General features: G+C 42.6%; 1 protein-coding gene across 3 annotated transcripts in view; it reads right to left on the bottom strand.

Moving 5' to 3' along the window:
• Positions 1-17,609: 17,609 nt before the first annotated feature.
• Positions 17,610-20,846, bottom strand: part of WDR70 (WD repeat domain 70) — a 273,577-nt gene continuing 270,340 nt past the window's right edge. For all 3 annotated transcript variants that reach the window (XM_040262355.1, XM_040262354.1, XM_040262356.1), the window contains one exon: positions 17,610-17,787. In XM_040262355.1, coding sequence (XP_040118289.1) covers positions 17,700-17,787 — 88 coding nt within the window. In that variant the 3' untranslated portion in view covers positions 17,610-17,699. The remainder of the gene's footprint in view (positions 17,788-20,846) is intronic.

Genomic DNA, 20,846 nt, shown 5'->3' with positions numbered 1-20,846 from the left:
TGACTGGGGGTTGGGCCCAGGATTTGGTATTTATAATAACTGTCCCCACCTGACTCTAATGCAGTCTAATGCTTTAGAATCAGTTTCTGTAGATACTGGATCACCCTTTTACGCCAAGACCACACACCAGAAGGCTAAATCCATAGTGTCGCAACCCAGAGAACCTCCCTCCAGGCAACATTCTTTCAGCAGCTTGTAAGACACCACAAGCTGTCCAAGTGGACAGCATGGAGAAGGATAGCCCTGATGGCATTTGGGTTTTAGAGCAGGGAAGAGTCCAAACCCCATTTCCCAAAGAATGGTTGCTTCAACAAAAGGCTGAGCGAGAAGTTAGCAATGCAGTAACGGCCACAATTATGTTCCAGCCAGAGAGATGCTGCCCAAGCATATGACATACACCCCAGTCATGGGTTTGACTTTTGTGGGATCTCTGATCTGGCATTTTCTAAGACCAGATCACTTTCCCTGTATCTGAGGGGTAACAGGATACTTATAAACAAAGCCCATAAAATGCCACCCTAAGGGGACAGAAATTCTTGAACCCCGGGTCAGCTTAGCCACACCTGCTAGTTTAAGTCTAGTTTAAGTCCCTGTCCCTTGGTTTCCTTAGGAGTGAAACAGAAACTCTCTTGAGGGCTTCCTCAAAGGGACACAGCCAGGAGAAAGAGGCAGGGTTTGCAGAAAGCTGAATGGAGCACAGAAGAAATCTGAGCCCACCCTCAGATGCCCATATGTGAACAGGCTCTGGGATTTAGGTGCCTCCCTTGTCTGCATGCAGGAGACGAAGAAGATACGGGTTTGATCTCTGGGTCAGGAAGATCCCCTGGGGGAGGGCATGGCAACCCACTCCAGTATTCTTGCCTGAAGAATCCCATGGACAGAGGAGCCTGGTGGGCTGCAGTCCATGGGGTCACACAGAGTTGGATATGACTGAAGCCACTGAGCACACACATTTAACTTGTCTGAATAGCAAATGGATTCACCTGCTGTGGCTCGCACTCCGAGCAGTACACCCAGAGAAAAGGCCAGAGCCATTTCCTGCTCAGGCGGTCCTTGGTTGTTCCTTCATTTCTTCTTTACTCCCTTCAAAGCAGCCTTGAAATTCTTGGTGCCTTAAATAAAGAGGAGAGGAAGAAAAGAGATCAGGAAGATTCAAAAGAGACCTAAACTCAAAAGTCCTTGGAATCTAAACTCTTTAGTGAAGCCTCTAAGTTTTTGGAGTCTCTGATGTCTATTTCTTAAAGGACAATCTGAAATTTGAGTAGCAATCTGAGATTAATGAAAATACTCCAATATGACTAATTATGGCTGAGAAGGTTAGCAAGATAAAATGGGGAGACTGATTCCAATTTCTCTGGATTGCAAACCAAGGCAAACCAAGGTGAGAAGATTGGTCTAGAACTGATGCAAAATTAATTTCAGTTAGGTTACATTTATGTTATGATGGAGTGATTTATGGGCTTCCCAGGTGGAACTAGTGGTAAGGAACCTGCCTGCCAGTGCAGGAAATGCAAGAGATGCAGGTTCAATCCCTGTGTCAGAAAGATCCCCTGGAGAAGGAAATGGCAACCCACTCCAGTATTCTTGGAGAATCGCATGGACAGAGTAAGACAGAGTAAGACACAACTGAAATGACTTAGCATGCATGCATGCATGCAGAGTGATTTATGCATACTTACTGGTGGGCTGCCGTCTATGGGGTCACACAGAGTCAGACACGACTAAAGCGACTTAGCAGTAGCAGCACTGATATTTCTGGCCATACTGGCACAACCATAGAAACAGTTACGTACTGAGCATTGTCCAGGCCATTGGTTAAGTCTTGTTCTTACATTGATTGTCTAGTTGAATCCTGAAAACAATTCCATGAGCTAAGTATTAATTTCTCAGATTTATGGTTAGGGGCATTGAGGCTCTAAGAAGTGAAATAACTTGCCCAAGGTCACAATATGTGGCCAAGCTGGGACTCTAGGCTTGGTCCATCCCATACTAATCAGTGATCTCTGGGAAGAGAGAAGCTGAAGGAACACCGAGCTGCTATTAAAGATTTTTGTTATGGTCCCAGCTCCACCATTAACTAATAGTGTGTCTTGGCACAACCAGCTGATTCTTACAGCTCCCCTTTCCTCGTCTGTAAGATACAGGGCTCATGGTAGGTCACCTCTAATATCCTTTCTAAGTCTGCCAGCTTCTAATTATAGCTTTGCTCTATGACATTAACAGCCTTCTACCACTCTCTCTGAATTTTAGGATACACAGTTGGTCATAACTATAACTTACTGGATACTCGATTCTTGATCTCCGCCTCCCAGTGACAACATTGTTCTTATGGGAAAAACACAATCTGTCTGCTTCCCCACAGCCCATGCTATGATACACTTCCCAAGGCATATTGAGGCAAAAGTGAGGGACTGCTTGTCAGAATCTCCAGAGATAAAAGCAATAACATTTGCTTGTTGTGCTATTCTGTCTTCTCATTATTTACAATCCTTTGATCTTCAATAAAGGGGAAAACCTGAAAGCTGATGACACATAAATTATAGGAAGAATGTAGATTTTTGTTGACTGTTGGTAATGACAAAGATCTTAGCAATCCCAGGCACGAATAGGTTAGGACCACACATCTGGCCCCAAGTAAATTCATGGCTATCATCTCCAGGCCGCACATTGTCTGGTGAAAGAGTCATCATGCATGACAATTTGAGGCTTCAGCCAGCCTTGGAGCTGGATGAAATAAAGAACATGGCCATGGGGGCAGATCAACAGAAGAAAGCTTTGGGTTATGGTCTAGTTTCCAACTTCAGGGAGGGCCATAATTGTTGGCGGGCACCGAGCAGGTGGGGACTGGACTTCAAAACTAGGGCTCCACATTTTTTGAGGTGAAGAGACAGATTTGCCACCTGTTCTTCAGGTCTTTCATGTTGCAGATCAAATACACACAGGCCACGATGCAGCATTTCCAAGAAATACCCTGAACCAGAATTTCTGAAGAGTCTGCCTGCTCCTGCTAGGGTGCTGCTGCAAAGAGATAAAGTAGTAAGAACACTTGTGTAGCAACTCGTTGTTTACAAAGTGCTGGCACACTTTGGTTCTCATAACATCCCCGAGAGTCACTGAGGCTCCAAAGAGCTTATGAAACTGGCTCAGTCTGGGATCTGAACACAGGTCTCCTGACTCCAGAGTTTTTCTCTACGTTATGTATCTCTGAATGACATTTTTCCCAGTGGAAAAAATACTTTATTATTTTTACAAACAAAATAAGGAGAAGAAAAAAGTCTATGTACTTTGGAGGCAAAATTGCTGCCGGCCATTTGTCACAGTTAACTTGCTATTTTTCATAAACAAGAGGCAGTTGGGCCCAAGGAAAAGACCACATGACACCCAACGAAATGAACACGGTATTTTTTAATGCTTTGGAGAAGGACAAATAAGAAATAAAGCACTATCAAAATAGCCTATGATAAACGCAAAAGATAACTTTCCCATTTTTCTAAATTTGGATGGTATTTGGATGCTGTCACCACCAGCACCATGAAGGTCATCAGTTGAGTTGAAGATGGTCAACAGTAAGGCCAACAGGAAGTATACCAGGGTCCCTGTTGACTCCGTGAGAAGCTGAATCAAACAGGACCAGAGCCTCCTAAGACAACCTTAGCCAAATCTTGGGAAACTTGGTCAACTTTCACATTAGATGACAACCTCTCAAACATACAGAATCAAATTCTCCTTGATTAAGGGGGAATTAAAATAACAGATTATAATAGATTTGGGCTTGTTTCCTAAAAATGTGCCCTTCATGTATACACAGGTTTTCCTGATAGCTCAGTTGGTAAAGAATCCGCCTGCAATGCAGGAGACCCTGGTTCAATTCCTGGGTCAAGAAGATCTGCTGGAGAAAGGATAGGCTATCCACTCCAATATTCTTTGGCTTCCCTTGTGGCTCAGCTGGTAAAGAATCCACCTGCAATGCAGGAGACCTAGGTTCGATCCCTGGGTTGGGAAGATCTCCAGGAGAAGGGAAAGGCTACCCACTTCAGTATTCTGGCCTGGAGAATTCCATGGACTGTACAGTCCCTGGGGTTGCAAAGAGTTGGACACCACTCACTGGGCTTACCTCGTGGTTGAAATAGTAAAGAATCTGCCTGCAGTGCCAAAGACCTGGGTTCAATCCCTGGGTTGAGAAGATTCCCTGGAGACGGAAATGGCAACTCACTCCAGTATTCTTGCCTGGGGAATCCCATGGACTGAGGAGCCTGGAGGGCCACAGTCCATGGGGTCACAATGAGTTGGACATGATGGAGTGACTAACACTTGCGCGTATATTCAGTGAGATATTACTAATCCGTAAACACAAGAGCCAACAACTTTATGGTTCACAAAGCCCCTTTCCCCCATTTGAACCATAAAACACCCTCTGGATATAGACTGGGTGATTAACATCAACCCCATTCCACTGATGAAGAATGGAGGCTCTCAGTTTATTTGATTTTCCTAAACTCACAAAATTACTACATAGCAAAGGAGAAACATGAACCCAAACTTCTGACTTCATATTTCATGCGACTTCCAAGATACCAGCCATACCACTCATTAAGACTGTTTGATTAATGAAGCAAATTTTCTTCCATCACATGTTTATCTTCTTAATGACTGATCAGCCCCAGAGATCTGAGGAGCAGCACCAGACATCTGGTCACAGCAGCTCTGACGGGCAGATCTGGGGAGAGTCCAGTCATCAGCCACCCACGCTTCAAAGTACCTTGTAAACAGCAAAACCATCATCTGTTATTCAGCCATTGGCGTCTCGGAATACAAAAGGCTGTGAGGCAGACTTACTCACAGGCCTAGAGCCTCATAGATACCTTAGATTAGGAAGCTACAATGCTGGACACCTGTCTGTGCCAAGGAGCCAAGTGCGGAAGCCACAGCAGCTCAGGGAAACCCTGCCAGCAAGGTTGATTAAGGGGAAAATGAGGAAGGAGCAGCCACTCTGCTAACTCAAGAGAACTGAGGAATATTAAAATTACTCCATTTAGCTAAAATCTCTGGTCTTGTCCCAAGTAGTCCCTACAGTCTTTCCATCCTAGGGAATAAAATCTGTCTGTCCCCACCAAGAAGAGCCAAGACCTCATTGCTTTAAGCCAGATTCTTCATGAGCCCACCCTAGATACTCAAAATGTAAGCTGAATTAACTGCATTAGAAATTGCATCAGTTGTCTATTGTTCTGTAACAAATTACCCCCAAAGTTAGTGGCTTAAAACAACCACCATAGTAAGTCGTGTCCATGCTGACTGTTGGAGCCTTGCAGGGGTCAGGGGTGCAGTGGGAAGGTAGGAAAAACAGAATTCTAAACTTTGATGTTGGACCTTGAAAGTCTGTGAGTTTTTTCTGTCTTTCTAGGCCCTTAATGAATTGGGAAATGCAGTCTTGAAAAGTCCCACCTTAATTTCTTTGTTGGGTATATTCTTTGTCTCTTTGTTAGGTATATTCATTTCCTGGGGCTGCCTTATCGAATTAACAAAACAACAGAGATTTAGTCTCTCACAGTTCTGGAGGCCAGAGGTCTGAAATCCAGGTGCCCTCAGGGTCGTGATCCCTCTGAAGGCTCTGGGCCGGGATCCTTCCTTGCCTCCTCTTAGTCTCACGGTTGCCACGGTCCTTGAAGTTCCTTGACGCGTCTGCTTCACTGCATCTTCACATGGTCCTTTCCCTCTATGTCTGTGTCTCTCTGGGTCTTCCTATGACCTTATAAGAACACCAGCCATTGGATTTAGGGCCTACCCTAATTCACTGTGACTTCATCTTAACTAACTGTATCTACAAAGACCCTGTTTCCAAATAAGGTAACATTCTGAGGTCCTGGGTGTGCATAATTGGCGGTGGGGGTGGACAACACAATTCAACTCAGTAATTAGGATTATTTCTCAGAATCATCTTTGGCCCCTCCAACTGGGTATCCACTGATAAGATAATTTACTCATAGAAAAAAAATGAGTCATTCTTTCGACACCCTAAAATTCCATTTTAGTAACCAATTGTAAGAAGAGTCCTATGTATATAAATAAACTCTAGGCATAGATCTGAAGACAAAGAACCATTGCTCATATACCAATTTTGAAAGCGACAGAAGACACATATATATAACGGATGACTAAGGAGGCCCTAGGCTTCCCTGGTGGCTCAGTGGTAAAGTGCCAAGTAGAAGATGCAGGTTCAACCCCTGGGTCAGGAAGATCCCTGAAGAAGGACATGACAACCCACTCAGTATCCTTGCCTGGGAAATCCCACGGACAGAGGAGCCTGCCAGGCTCCTTGTGGTAGCAAAGCATCAGACATAACTTAGTGACTAGCCTCTGAAATCATACATAAGGTTTGAAATAGTGTGGAAATTTTACATTTATTTTAAAAGTGAAAATATACCATATTTTAATTAATATTATTAAAATTATGTTTTCAGTAAAAGAGAAAATAAATCTCAAAATTTTAGATAAAAGAAAAAATCGGAAAGTAACTCATCAAAATATTAGCAGTGTTTGTATTTGAATGGTTGAAGAATTTCTTTTTCTCTTTTAGGTTGTTCAAATTATATATTTTGGTGAAGCAAGCCCATAACTTATTGCTTAGAATGATAAAAAAAAATCATTCATTTTCCTCATTTGTCTGCATTTTAGGCAGGGCTCAGTAGAGGTTGGGCTTCCCTGATAGTTTAGTTGGTAAAAAATCCACCTGCAATACAGATCCCAGTATCCTGTATCCAGGAAGATCTGCTGGAGAAGGGATAGGCTACCCACTCCTGTATTCTTGGGTTTCCCTTGTGGCTCAGCTGGGAAACACTACGCCTGCAATGAGGGAGACCTGGGTTCCATCCCTGGGTTGGGGAGAATGCCCGGAGAAGCGAAAGGCTACCCATTCCAGTATTCTGGCCTGAAGAATTCCATGGACTGTATAGTCCATGGGGTCGCAAAAAGTCAGACACGACTGAGCAACTTTCACAGTAGAGGTTGGCTCATCTCTGCAACAACAGCAGATGTGGTTTGACTGGGCCTGAGGGATCTGCTTTTTAAGACAGCATATAACATGATGGTGCTGGCTGTCAGCTGGGTGCTCATTTGGGATTCTCTGCCAGAGGCCTCGGTTCTCCACATGGACCTCTCCATGGGACTACTTGGGCGTCCTAACAGCATGGCAGCCAGCTTTCAAGAACAGGTGTTCCAAGAAAAAGGAAGGAGAAATGGCAAGTTTCTTTAATGTCTGGTCCTGGCAACTAGCACAGCACCATTTCTGCCACGTTCTTCTGGTGATGCCATCACAGGGCCCACTCAGATTTAAGGGGAGGGGATCTTCTTGATGGGAGGAATGTTGAAGAACCCATGGCCATCTTTTATCACCATTACAAGTCAATTTTGACCCCTAATATAAACTCTCTGATAATTCAGAAAACTACTTAGAACAGCAAACTTCTCTTCTCCTTGCCCTCAGAGTATCTTCTCTACCTACAAACCTCTAGACACACACACACAGAGTCTCATCTTTAGACACTTTGCTCCTGACCTGGTCTTCTCTCAGTTCTTTGCTGAGGATATTATGTAAAAATTTGTCTACTTGTTCTAGTGCCCTGTGGGATGTCCCATTCCAGATAGATACTTTTCAAAGGTGTCTGTTAACAACCCTCTCTTTCCTGATCTCCTCCCACACAAGAAGACTGACAAATAGATGAGGCGTATCACCTATAAAGGCCTCCTGAGCCAAGCAAAGGAGATCAGCCCTGGGTGTTCTTTGGAAGGAATGATGCTAAAGCTGAAACTCCAGTACTTCGGTCACCTCATGCAAAGAGTTGACTCATTGGAAAAGACTCTGATGCTGGGAGGGATTGGGGGCAGGAGGAGAAGGGGACAACAGAGGATGAGATGGCTGGATGGCATCACCGACTCAATGGGCGTGAGTTTGAGTGAACTCCGGGAGTTGGTGATGGACAGGGAGGCCTGGCGTGCTGCAATTCATGCGGTCACAAAGAGTCGGACACGAGTGACCGATTGAACTGACTGATGGAAGCAGGCACCTGGATGCCCTCCCTTCCTCCCACCACATCTGGCTCAGGTTATCAAACAGAGAAGGGCTCACAATTGCCTGATAGTCATATTGATTCTTAAAATCTTTCCCAAATTGGCCCAAGTCTCATGTGCTCTTCAATAACATAAAGAAATGCTCACCTTTGGATGCTACCTACATGTTAATCATGAAGCTGAACTCTTTAGGTTTAAAGCATAAATATAGGAGCTGACTCCAGAGCAGTAAGGTATTTTAAACTATTTATATATTTATTTGGCTGCACAAGGTCTTAGTTGCCACATGCAGATTTAAAGTTGTGGCATGTGGGATCTAGTTCCCTGACCAGGAATTAAACCCAGGCCCCTGCATTGGGAGCACAGAGTCTTAGCCACTAGACCACCAGGGAAGTCCCTAAAGCAGTAATATTAACTGCCTAAGATTAAGAACAGTATGTTAGAGTTTTTCATTTAACAGTTTGGTGTTTTACACATGTTTGAATGTGTTGAGGGTTGTGTTCTGGTTTTCAAGTCTGAATGGCCCAGTTCTACATGGTCCTTTTGGGAGATGAAAGAGCTACTAGCAACACCTAATATCCCTGAATTTTAATTAATGTTAGAGATCCTCTCTATAGAAAAATGTACATGAGCAAATGCAATATATGCTATGTTCTTTGAGGAGGCTCACAGACACCCAGGGGTAAAGACTCCATGCTGTTGGCACCTCAGATCTTTGCTGACTCAGGACAAGTCAGTGCCTGGGTATGTCATGGTGGCTTAGATCTGCTTGGGCCACCCCAGTAGCAGCACTGATACCTGTTTACAATCTTGCTTCTTCCTTAAGCCAACAACAGTTACCTGTGAACATTCCAGATACCTGTGTAAATCCCAACACAAGAAGGCAAAGCAGCCGGGATTTGGACCAAGCTTTGGTATTCATATTCCTACTTCCAATCTGCAAGGCAGAAATGCTTCTCATACTTCATTCCCCATCCTTGTCTCTCCCTTCCCTCTGCCAAATATTTAATGAGCACTTTTTTAACCTCTTTCACAGAGCTATGATCTAGAAACACAAATGTGAATAAAAAACCACAATTTGAAAAGATAATGCACCCCAATGTTCATTACAGCACTATTTACAATAGCCAGGACATGAAAGCAACCTAAATATCCATCAACAGGGGAACGGATAGAGAAGATATGGTACATATCCACAATGGAATATTAGTCAGCCACAAAAAGAACAAAATAATGCTATTTGCAACAACACTGATGGAACTAGAGACTGACATACAGAGTGAAGTAACTTGGACACAGAAAGACAAATATGATATTGCTTATATGTAGAATCGAAAAAAAGGGTACATGCCAAGTTGCTTCAGTCATGTCCAACTCTCTGCAACACTATGGACTGTAAGCCCACCAGGCTCCTCTGTCCATGGGGATTCTCCACACAAGAATACTGGAGTGGGTTGCCATTTCCTCTTCCAGGGGATCTTCCCCACCCAAGGATCAAACCCACATCTCTTATGTCTTCTGCATTGGCAAGCAAATTCTTTACCACTATTGACACCTGGGAAGCCCCCCAAAAAGGGGTACAAATGAACTTATCTACAGAACAGAAGTAGAGGTATAGATATAGAAAACAAACATGGTTATCAGGGGATAAAGGAGGGGAGAGATAAATTGGGAAACTTGGATTGACATATACACACTACTATATATAAAATAGATACTAATAAGAACCTACTGTAACTCCAGAAAGAAAGAATAGACAGAGCCAAAGCAAAAACAACACCCAGTTGTGGATGTGACTGGTGACAGAAGCAAAGTCTGATGCCGTAAAGAGCAATACTGCATAGGAACCCAGAATGTTAGGTCCACGAATCAAGGCAAATTGGAAGTGGTTAAACAGGAGATGGCAAGAGTGAACATTGACATTTTAGGAATCAGCGAACAAAAATGGACTGGAATGGGTGAATTTAACTCAGATGACCATTGTTATCTACTACTGTGGGCAGGAATCCCTTAGAAGAAATGGAGTAGCCCTCATAGTCAACGAAAGAGTTGGAAATGCAGTACTTGGATGCAATCTCAAAAACAACAGAATGATCTCTGTTCATTTCCAAGGCAAACCATTCAGTATCACAGTGATCCAAGTCTATGCCCCAACCAGTAATGCTGAAGAAGCTGAAGTTCAATGGTTCTATGAAGACCTACAAGACCTTCTAGAACTAACACCTAAAAAAAGATGTCCTTTTCATTATAGGGGACTGGAATGCAAGAGTAGGAAGTCAAGAAACACCTGGAGTAACAGGCAAATTTGGCCTTGGAATGCAGAATGAAGCAGGGCAAAGACTAATAGAGTTTTGCCAAGAAAATGCACTGGTCATAGCAAACACCCTCTTCCAACAACACAAGAGAAGACTCTGCACATGGACATCACCAGATGGTCAACACCGAAATCAGATTGATTATATTCTTTGCAGCCAAAGATGGAGAAGCTCTATACAGTCAGCAAAAACAAGACTGGAAGCTGACTGTGGCTCAGATCATGAACTCCTTATTGCCAAATTCAGACTTAAATTGAAGGAAGTAGGGAAAACCACTAGACCATTCAGGTATAACCTAAATCAAATCCCTTATGATTATACAGTGGAAGTGAGAAATAGATTCAAGGGATTAGATCTGATAGTGTGCCTGAAGAACTGTGGACGAAGATTCGTGACCATGTATGTACAGGAGACAGGAGTCAAGATCATCCCCAAGGAAAAGAAATGCAAAAAAGCAAAATGGCTGTCTGAGGAGGCCTTACAAATAGCTGTGAAAAGAAGAAAAGTGAAAAGCAAAGGAGAAAAGGAAAGATATAAGCATCTGAATGCAGAGTTCCAAAGAATAGCAAGGAGAGATAAGAAAGCCTTCCTCAGTGATCAGTGCAAAGAAATAGAGGAAAATAACAGAATGGGAAAGACTAAAGATGTCTTCAAGAAAATTAGAGATACCAAAGGAACACTTCATGCAAAGATGGGCACAATAAAGGACAGGAATGGTATAAACCTAAAAGAAGCCGAAGATTTTAAGAATAGGTGGCAAGAATACACAGAAGAACTGTACAAAAAAGATCTTCACGACCCAGATAATCACAATGGTGTGATCACTCACCTAGTGCCAGACATCCTGGAATGTGAAGTCAAGTGGGGCTTAGGGAGCATCACCAGGAACAAAGCTAGTAGAGGTGATAGAATTCCAGTTGAGCTATTTAAAATCCTAAAAGATGATGCTGTGAAAGTGCTGCACTCAATATGCCAGCAAATTTGGAAAATTCAGCAGTGGCCACAGGACTGGAAAAGGTCAGTTTTCATTCCAATCCCAAGGAAGGGCAAAGCCAAAGAATGCTCAAACTACCGCACGATTGCATTCATCTCACACACTAGCAAAGTTATGCTCAAAATTCTCTAAGCCAGGCTTCAACAGTATGTGAACCGTGAACTTTCAGATGTTCAAGGTGGATTTAGAAAAGGCAGAGGAACCAGAGATCAAATTGCCAACATTCACTGGATCATCAAAAGAGCAAGAGTTGCAGAAAAAACATTTATTTTTGCTTCATTGACTATGTCAAAGCCTTTTACTATGTAGATCACAACAAACTGTGGAAAATTCAGAGAGAGATGGAATACAGAGCACCTGACCTGCCTCCTGAGAAATCCGTGTGCAGGTCAGAAAGCAACAGTTAGAACTGGACATGGAACAACAGACTGGTTCCAAACAGGAAAAGGAATACGTCAAGGCTGTATATTGTTACCCTGCTTATTTAACTTATATGCAGAGGACATCATGAGAAACACTGGACTGAAATAAGCATAAGCTGGAATCAAGATTGCTGGGAGAAATATCAATAACCTCAGATATGCAGATGACACCATCCTTATGGCAGAAAGTGAAGAACTAAAGAGCCTCTTGATGAAAGTGAAAGAGGAGAGTGAAAAAGTTGGCTTAAAACTCAACCTTCAGAAATCTAAGATCATGGCATCTGGTCCTATCACTTCATGGCAAATAGATGGGGAAACAGTGGAAACAGTGGCTGATTTTATTTTTCTGCGCTCCAAAATCACTGCAGATGGTGACTGCAGCCATGAAATTTGAAGACGCTTACTCCTTGGAAGAAAAATGACCAACCTAGACAGCATATTAAAAAGCAGAGACTTTGCCAGCAAAGGTCCGTCTAGTCAGAGCTATGGTTTTTTCCAGTAGTCATGTATGGATATCAGAGTTGGACTATAAAGAAAGCTGAGCGCCAAAGAATTGATGCTTTTGAACTGTGGTGTTGGAGAAGACTCTTGAGAGTCTCTTGGACTGCAACGAGATCCACCCAGTCCATCCTAAAGGAAATCAGTCCTGAATATTCATTGGAAGGACTGATTCTGAAGCTGAAACTCCAATACTTTGGCCACCTGATGAGAAGAACTGACTCATTTGAAAAGACCCTGATGCTGGGAAAGACTGAAGGTGGGAGGAGAAGGGGATGACAGAGGATGAGATGGTTGGATGGCATTACCAACTCAATGGACATGAGTTTGAGTAAACTCCAGAAGCTGGTGATGGACACGGAGGCCTGGTGTGCTGCAGTCCATGGGGTCACAAAGAGTCGGACACGACTGAGCAACTGAACTGAAGAACCTTCTGTAAAGCACAGGGAACTCTACTCAATGGCCTGTATGGGAAAGAGTCTGAAATAAACAGATTCATTTTGCTGTACAGTAGAAACACAACACTGCAAATCAATTATACTCCAATAAAACTAAAAAAAAAAAAATACAGCTTTTCTCACTTTTCAAAAAAACTCATTAAATATTCACAGAACCCAATGTATTTTGGTTTTTACATTCTATTTCCTAGTGGGAGAAACAGACACCCTCCGGCCCACAAGCCATGCATATATACAGATTTACAGAGCAACATGAAAGAAGGCTGCAGTGGAGAGGTACGTAAGCCGCCATGGGGGCCTAGGAGGGAGGAAATAATTGTCTGCCTGGGTGGGTCAGGGAAGGCTGCTCAAGGAAGGTGGAAAGCTCTCCAGTTTCAAAAGCAAACAGGCAGACAATAAAGGTACATGTGCAAAGGCATTCAAGTGCCAAAGAACATGTTACCTCTGGGTTCGGTTTGGGTGGATCTCAGAAACAGGTGGGAGATTAATTCAGTTCACTCAGTCATGTCTGACTCTTTGCGACCCCATGGACTGCAGCACGCCAGGCCTCCCTGTCCATCACCAACTCCCAGAGCTTGCTCAAACTCAAGTCCGTCGAGTCGGTGATGCCATCCAGCCATCCCATCCTCTTTCATCCCCTTCTCCTCCTGTCTTCAATCTTTTCCAGTATCAGGGTCTTTTCGAATGAGTCAGTTCTTCCCATCTGGTGGCCAGAGTATTGGAGCTTCAGCTTCAGCATCATTGAATAAATGCTCAGGACTGATTTCTTTAGGATTGACTGGTTTGATCTTCTTGCAGTCAAAGGGACTCTCAAGAATCTTTTCCAGCACCACTTGCTGTGTGAGATCAGCAAGCGTTAAAGGAAGAAAGACCAGGAGAATCAGTCTATTGTTATGACTGATTTGTGTTGTATGGCAGAAACCAGTGCAACATTGTAAAGCAATTATCCTTCAATTAAAAATTTTTTAAGAAGAAACTATGATAAATTATTAAAATCAGTGGGGGAAAAAAAAAAAAAAAAAAGACCAGGAGAGGCTGAATCTTGGATGTCAATGCCCCCAGGGCCACACAGATGGATTAGAGAGACAGCTGCTGCAAGGCTCTAAGCAGAGGCATGAAATGATAGGATTTCGTTTTAGAAAGTTAACTCTGATAGTAGAAGAAAAAAAAGATGGATTAGATGAGGACCAAATGAAAAACAGACAAGCTGGGAGAGAGGCTCCTGAGAGGTTCTGGTGAGGGATCAAAGGAGGTCTCAATTCCAGTCAGGGTGGTAGGGAAAGCCGTGGAGGTCAAATATGAGCAATTCAGAACACAGCACAAATAGAAACCAGCAAGTAACTAGATGAGGTGGGAGTGGGGGTGAAGGAGGAGTCATTATTTTAACTTTCAGGTTCCTTACTTGAGTGAACAGAAATGGAGTTGACCGGGATCAGGAACACAAGGTTATATGGGGCAGAGAGGCCTGAGGGGCCTGAGAGGGTGAGGCCTGTGGGGTCACCATCCTGGCACTGAAACAACGGATGAAATGAGCACCCCCTCTGTGTCCAGTCCTGGTTCCCAGGTCCTTCCTTGCCAAAATTGAGACTGGAAATTCTTATGTGTATTTCGATAATCTTGTGTGGAAAAAATATTTTTTTTACAAAAGTCCCCCGAGTGAGAGAGAGCATCTCAAGCATGAGAAGGGCCACTTGTGCTCTAGGTAATAATGAGAAAAACCAACTTAGTGCTAAATTTGCACAATTTCCCCTTCCCTTACATCATAGCAGACTCCGCCAAGACCACTATGATCAAGTTTTTGCTTCTCACTCCAGCCCTCCCGGCAAGACGAATACTTCCATATGGTGCAATGTTTATATTAAGATGGGAAAAAATCTGACATGATTTCAGTAAATTTTATCCAAGAAGCAATAAATTTACAAATCCTAAGCAGCTGGAACAAAACAGTGGTCTGTAATTGATTTTAGATGAAGTGCACTTCAATAAGAATAGAAAATTTAGAGCAGTAATTTGTTAATTACTGACGTTTAGGGATCTTGGGTGTCTCCATACAGTCCTCCCTAAATGTAATCTTAGCCAGATTATTTGATGTTCTGGACTTTTGTCTCATCTGTAAAATGGTTTAGTCATTTTACCTACTCACGGGTTTTTATGAGGATTAAATGAGCTAATGTAGGTAGAGTTTAGGATGGGAGTCATCAGATAGCTGATTCACTTTGCTGTGTAGAAGAACCACAACAAACTGTGGAAAATTCTTAAAGCAATGGGAATATCAGATCACCTGACCTGTCTCCTGCCACATCTGTATGCAGGTCAAGAAGCAACAGTTAGAACCAAACATGGAAGAACGACTGATTCAAAATTGGGAAACAAGTACATCGAGGCTGTATACTGTCACCCTGCTTATTTAACTTATATGCAGAGTACATCGTGCAAAAATGCCAGGCTGGATGAAGCACAAGCTGGATTTAAGATTGCTGGGAGAAATATCAACAACCTCAGATGGGCAGATGGTGCCACCCTAGTGGCAGAAAGTGAAGAGGGACTAAAGAGCCTCTTGATGAAAGTGAAGAGAAGAGTGAAAACTCTGGCTTTAAGCTCAACAATCAAAAAACTAAGATCATGGCATCCAGTCCCATCACTCCATGGCAAATAGATGGGAAAAAAGTGGAAACAGTGACAGATTTTCTTTTCTTGGGCTCCCAAATCACTGCAGTGACTGCAGTCATGAAATTAAAAGATGCTTGTCCCTTGGAAGAAAAGCTATGACAAAGTTATGGTTTTTCCAGTAGTCATGTACAGATGTGAGAGATGAACCATAAAGAAGGCTGAGTGCCAAAGAATTGGATGCTTTTGAGTTGTGGTGCTGAAGAAGACTCTTAAGAGTCCCTTGGAGAGCAAGGCAATCAAACAAGTCAATCCTAAAGGAAATTAACCTGATTATTCACTGGAAGGACTGATGCTGAAACTAAAGCTCCAATGCTTTGGCCACCTGATGCGAAGAGCCAACTCAATTAAAAAGACCCTGATCCTTGGAAAGACTGAGGGCAGGAGAAGGGGGTGGCAGAAGATGAGATGGTTGGATGGCACCACTGACACAACAGACATGAGTTTGAGCAAATTCCAGGAGATAGTGAAGGACAGGGAAGCTTGGCATGCTGCAGTCCATGGGGTTGCGAAGAGTTGGTTGTGAAGGTTGACTGAGTGACTGAACAAGAAACTAACAGCATTGTAAAGCAACTATACTCCAATAAAAATTAATTTAAAAAATAGTAGTCATCGAAGAGTAGGCACTCAGCAAATGTTAGTTCTTCCCCTTATTACCTATTAAGCTAAGTGACAAGGGAAGGTGAATGGGATGAAGATGGGGATGGGAGAAGAAAAGGACAGAAAACAGCTTACAAGATTGAAGGTTTCTAGAATTTAAAAATGCCCATTGCCACCTCAGAACTATAGGAAAAAACAAAATCTGTATGAGTCTGAACGGTTGTTCAAGGAAAAGGTGTGGGGAAAGGTGGTATGTGAAGCGCTCAGAAACTGGAGCTTTCTGATACACATTCTGGGTCATCATTCACTTTCATAACCACTTTGTTCACTGGGATAGAAGAGAGGAAGAGAGCAGAAGGCAAAAGTACTAAAGAATCTGAATTGTCTAGTGGAGATGATCTGACAGGCAAAAACTACTCTGGGTTGACGGGAAATTAGGGGAGAGAAGGCCGATTTAGCACAGAGATGACTTCCTTATTGTTACTCATAATACAAATGGACCTTTTCATGCTTGAGAATGAATCAGGATTTTATTCTATTGACTCATTATTACTTTGGACAAACTGCCAATTTTTAAATTTAGCTTTCTAATCACAAAAGTACAAATATCTCTCAGAATGATTTTTAAAGTCTTCTACTTACACAGCCTTTAATTTACAGAGCACTTCTATGCTTTTCTAAGTTAATACAGATAAAAACCAGACTAAGTCATTAGCACTAGCTCTGTTTTAAAAGAGCAAGTATTTAGTGTTATATTTACTGCATGTCAGGCACTATACTAAATGCTTTACACGTATGTCTAATCTAATGCTCTGACAAACCTTCGACAGTTATACTATCATCATCTGAGTCTACAACAGTGGTCCCCAACTGTCTTAGCACCAGAGACCAGTTTCATGGAAGACGATTTTTCCACGGACCTGGGTGGGGATTGGAGCAGATGGTTTTAGGATGATTCAGGTGTACTGCATTTACTGTGCATTTTATTTCCAATCTAATGCGGCCACTGATCTGAAAGGGGTACCAGTCCGTGGCCTGGCGTTTGGGGACCCCTGGTCCAGAAGAGAGAAGCTTAATAACTCTCCTAAAGTGACCCAAACAGTAAAGAGCAGAGCTAGGATTTGAACCCACACTGGTCTTATTTCAAAGCCCACTTCCTAACTCCTGATCACTGCTTTCTGCTGTTCTAGGATAATCAGATACACGTTGTTTCCTAGTATGGCAATGGTTCAAACTTCCAGTTTGAACTCAGCCTAATTATTTACAGTCATGTAAACAACTGTTGTGAAATTATACAGAGATATTAACCATTTTGATGTTCATTTCCATACCGTGCTCTTAGAATTGCTCACGACAGATGTACGTCTCAGTGTATGTTCCCCTCCCCCAAGGTTATAACAATCTGTATAAGACCAATAACTGTTGAATAAAGTCTTCAAATACTGAAAGTACTTGATAATAGGCTAAGAATCTACTTCTTATTTACTTATAATACAGTTTAATAGTCATAGGTAAGAAAATGTAAACACAAGTTTAGTGAAGGGTAGCTAACCAACCTTTTGAATGGCTCAATAATGCAAAGGACAAAACCTGTTCATAAAAATGTGTTTTTATTTCATTAAAAAAACAAACCTGTTCAATATCCCTCCCCCTCATGCAAACAGCTCTCATAGGAGATTCCTCAAATTTTACGTTTTTTCCATTCTGGCTCATTCTTTGTTTCCTCATCATCAGACTCAACTTGGGCAAACATGGTTTTGGGCTGAGTCCTAAAAGAGAGTTAAAGAGGAGAGGAAAAATTTAGTCAGCAAGTGTGTATTGGACTTTGCTACTTTCATCAAGTGGAAGCACATTTGGGGGATCAATTACATCTCAATTATTAGAGAATCATTAACCTTCTGGCAAAGAAAAGGATAATGGAAATTTAATTATGTTCAGATCTTTTAAAGGTTTTCCTTCTGTGGCAGACTGTATGTTGTCCTTTCCTTAAATAAAATGAAAATGTATCAAATTCAGTGGAAACTCACACATCCATAACCACCCTCCACCTCAAACTTGGGCTAAATAACCAGGACTGTTTGGGAGGCCAAACTATAGTCACCAGGCAAGAATCTACACAGTCTTTATTTATAACTCTGTGGGCTGTTCCTAGACTTAAGTAGTCCAAATGCACTTGATTAGAGTGCACACAAACAGCAGAATCTGAGGCAAGAGTTTTCTTATCTCATGAGTTTAAAATAACAGATAACATATATGGTAACTTGGACCTGTCAGCAAAAGTGAAAAACAAAACAAATGAACATTCCTTCTACCCAACACCCAGGTCAATGAATGCGAATATCCAGCATTGTAGGATCTACCGCTGAGCGTCACTGGTGTAATACTGACAAGCAGTACATCGGGCAATCTTTGCATCAGGACCTGCTGTGCTTTGTCAACATACCTGGTTCAACGTCATTCCTTTTTACATCGTTCACACAGAAAATAACTGCGGGAAAATATCAGATGGCCATAATTTATGCCCCTCTCAGTGATGCTGGTTTCCTTTTAAAAGCAGCTGTACTGCACTATGCTGCCGCTGCGAAGTCACATTATGAGGGACCATTAAAGCACGCTATCTGCAGATGACACACTTCAGCTCACATCTTCATTTAGAGTTCAGCTCATAATAGGAAAGTCACTGCAGGATGGTAAACTAATGCCAAAACCCCCTTTATCTGGCAAGTGAGACAGGGTTAAAACCTTGTATTACTAACCAAGTAGTTGCCAGAGGGGAGGGGGTATAGAGAGCAGAGAAACAGGTGACGGAGATGAAGAGGTACAAACTTACAGTTATAAAATAAGAGTCACTGGTATGAAATGAGTGGGGAATAGGGTCAATAACTATGTAATGCCTCTACAGGATGACAGATGGTAACTAGACTTATCGTGATGATCACTGTGATATGTACAGAAGAATCAAATCACTGTGCAGGTACCAGAAACCAACACAGTGTTTTAGGTCAATTATACTTCAAAACAAACAAATTCACAGAAAAAGAGATGAGATCTGTGGTTATCAAAGGTGGGGATGGAGGAGGAGAAATTGGAAGAAGGCAGTCGAAAACGTCAAGTTAAAAATTGAAAACTTCAAGTTAACTCCAAGGAGAATAAACTTCAAGTTAGAAGACAAATAAATACTAGGGATGCAATTTATCCCATGATAAATGGAATTAAAACTGCCTTAGGCCACATACGAAAGCTGCTAAGAGGATAAATCCTAAGGGTTTTCATCACAAGGAAAAAAATTTTTCTATTTAATTGTGTCTGTGTGAGATGATGGATGCTCATTAAACATTGTGGTGATCATTTCATGATGTATGTAAATCATATCATTATCATACTTTAAACTTATACAGCTCTATATGTCAATTATATCAGTAAAACTGGAAGGAAAAAAACAACCCTTATTATTACTGTTCGCTGCTGCTTTATTCTCCTGGGGAAGAAGCATAAACCATCCACTTTCCATGCAGACACTGTTTTGATGCAAGGCATGCACCAGAATTCCTCATGCACAAGTTAGGCACAGTTCCTATCTTTCCAGTCACCTGCCTAGAGCCCACACTGTCCCCATACACAATCCAGTTGGTTACATTTCTTGCTGTCACTTCAAGACACTGTTGTGACATCTATAAACAAGTCATAACTCTAACATTTCCAAAACCAGCTGCAGACTTTCATAGGTCATCAGTTGCTGAGTTACTAGAAAGCAGGGCCACTGACTTTCTAACATGCTACAACAAGGCAACTGGTGCTCATGACATATTTCATCTTTCTGGCAAAGATGTTGATCCTCTGGGTATAGACAAACCTGTACAGGAACAAATTTGTCTGGCTGAAAAAAATCCTCTGGAAGCCTGGAGTGGTGAGGAGCCCTCGAGCTAAGCCTCGGGCTGGGGATTCATTCCCAGTTTGGCCCCTGACTTGTTCTGTCACCTGGAACAGGTGTTTCCCCTCTCAGGGGCTTGGTTTCCTACTCCACTAAATGTGGATGTTGAACTTGATTAGTGGGTCCCAAAGGGCTAAAGGCCCAGGGTGGACGATGATGAAGTGTGTGTTTTTAACATTAACTCAAGTATAATACAAACAGAGAAGTGCATTATTTCACACATGTACAGTTCTCTGGATTTTCACAAACTCTGTGTGCCATGAAACCAACACCCTGAAGAAGAAACAGCATGGCTAGCTCCCAAGCCCCTCATATTCCCTTCGAGTCACTAACCCCCACCAAGGGTCACTGTATCCTGACTCCTGGTCTCACAGAGCAGCCTCACTGTGTCTGTCCTGTCTCTGTAGGATGCCTATTATTTTGTGCCTGGTTTCCTCTATTTAGCACCATCCATGGTGCTCAGGAGCTTCCCTGGTGGCTCAGAAGGTAAAGCATCCACCTGCAAAGCAGGAGACCTGGGTTCTAACTCTGGGTTGGGAAGATCCCCTGGAGAAGGAAATGGCAACCTACTCTGTTACTCCTGTCTGGAATATCACATGGACAGAGAAGCCCCAGGCTATAGTCCATGGGGTTGCAAAGAGCTGGACACGACTTCACTTTCACTTTCACGGTGGTCTGACAGTAAAGAATCCGCCTGCAATGCAGGAGACCTGGGTTTGATCCCTGGGTTGGGAAGATCCCTTGGAGGAGGGATTGGCAACCCACTCCAGTATTCTGGCCTGGAGAATTTCATGGACAGAGGAGCCTAGCAGGCTACAGTCCATGGGTTCGCAAACAGTTGGACACGGCTGAGCAACTTTCACTTTTACTTTCTTTCATGGTGCAGTGTGTACTGAG

This window comes from Oryx dammah, unplaced genomic scaffold, assembly GCF_014754425.2.
Source record: "Oryx dammah isolate SB20612 unplaced genomic scaffold, SCBI_Odam_1.1 HiC_scaffold_20, whole genome shotgun sequence".
Lineage (NCBI taxonomy): Eukaryota > Metazoa > Chordata > Mammalia > Artiodactyla > Bovidae > Oryx > Oryx dammah.
This window is presented reverse-complemented; position numbering and strand designations above follow the sequence as displayed.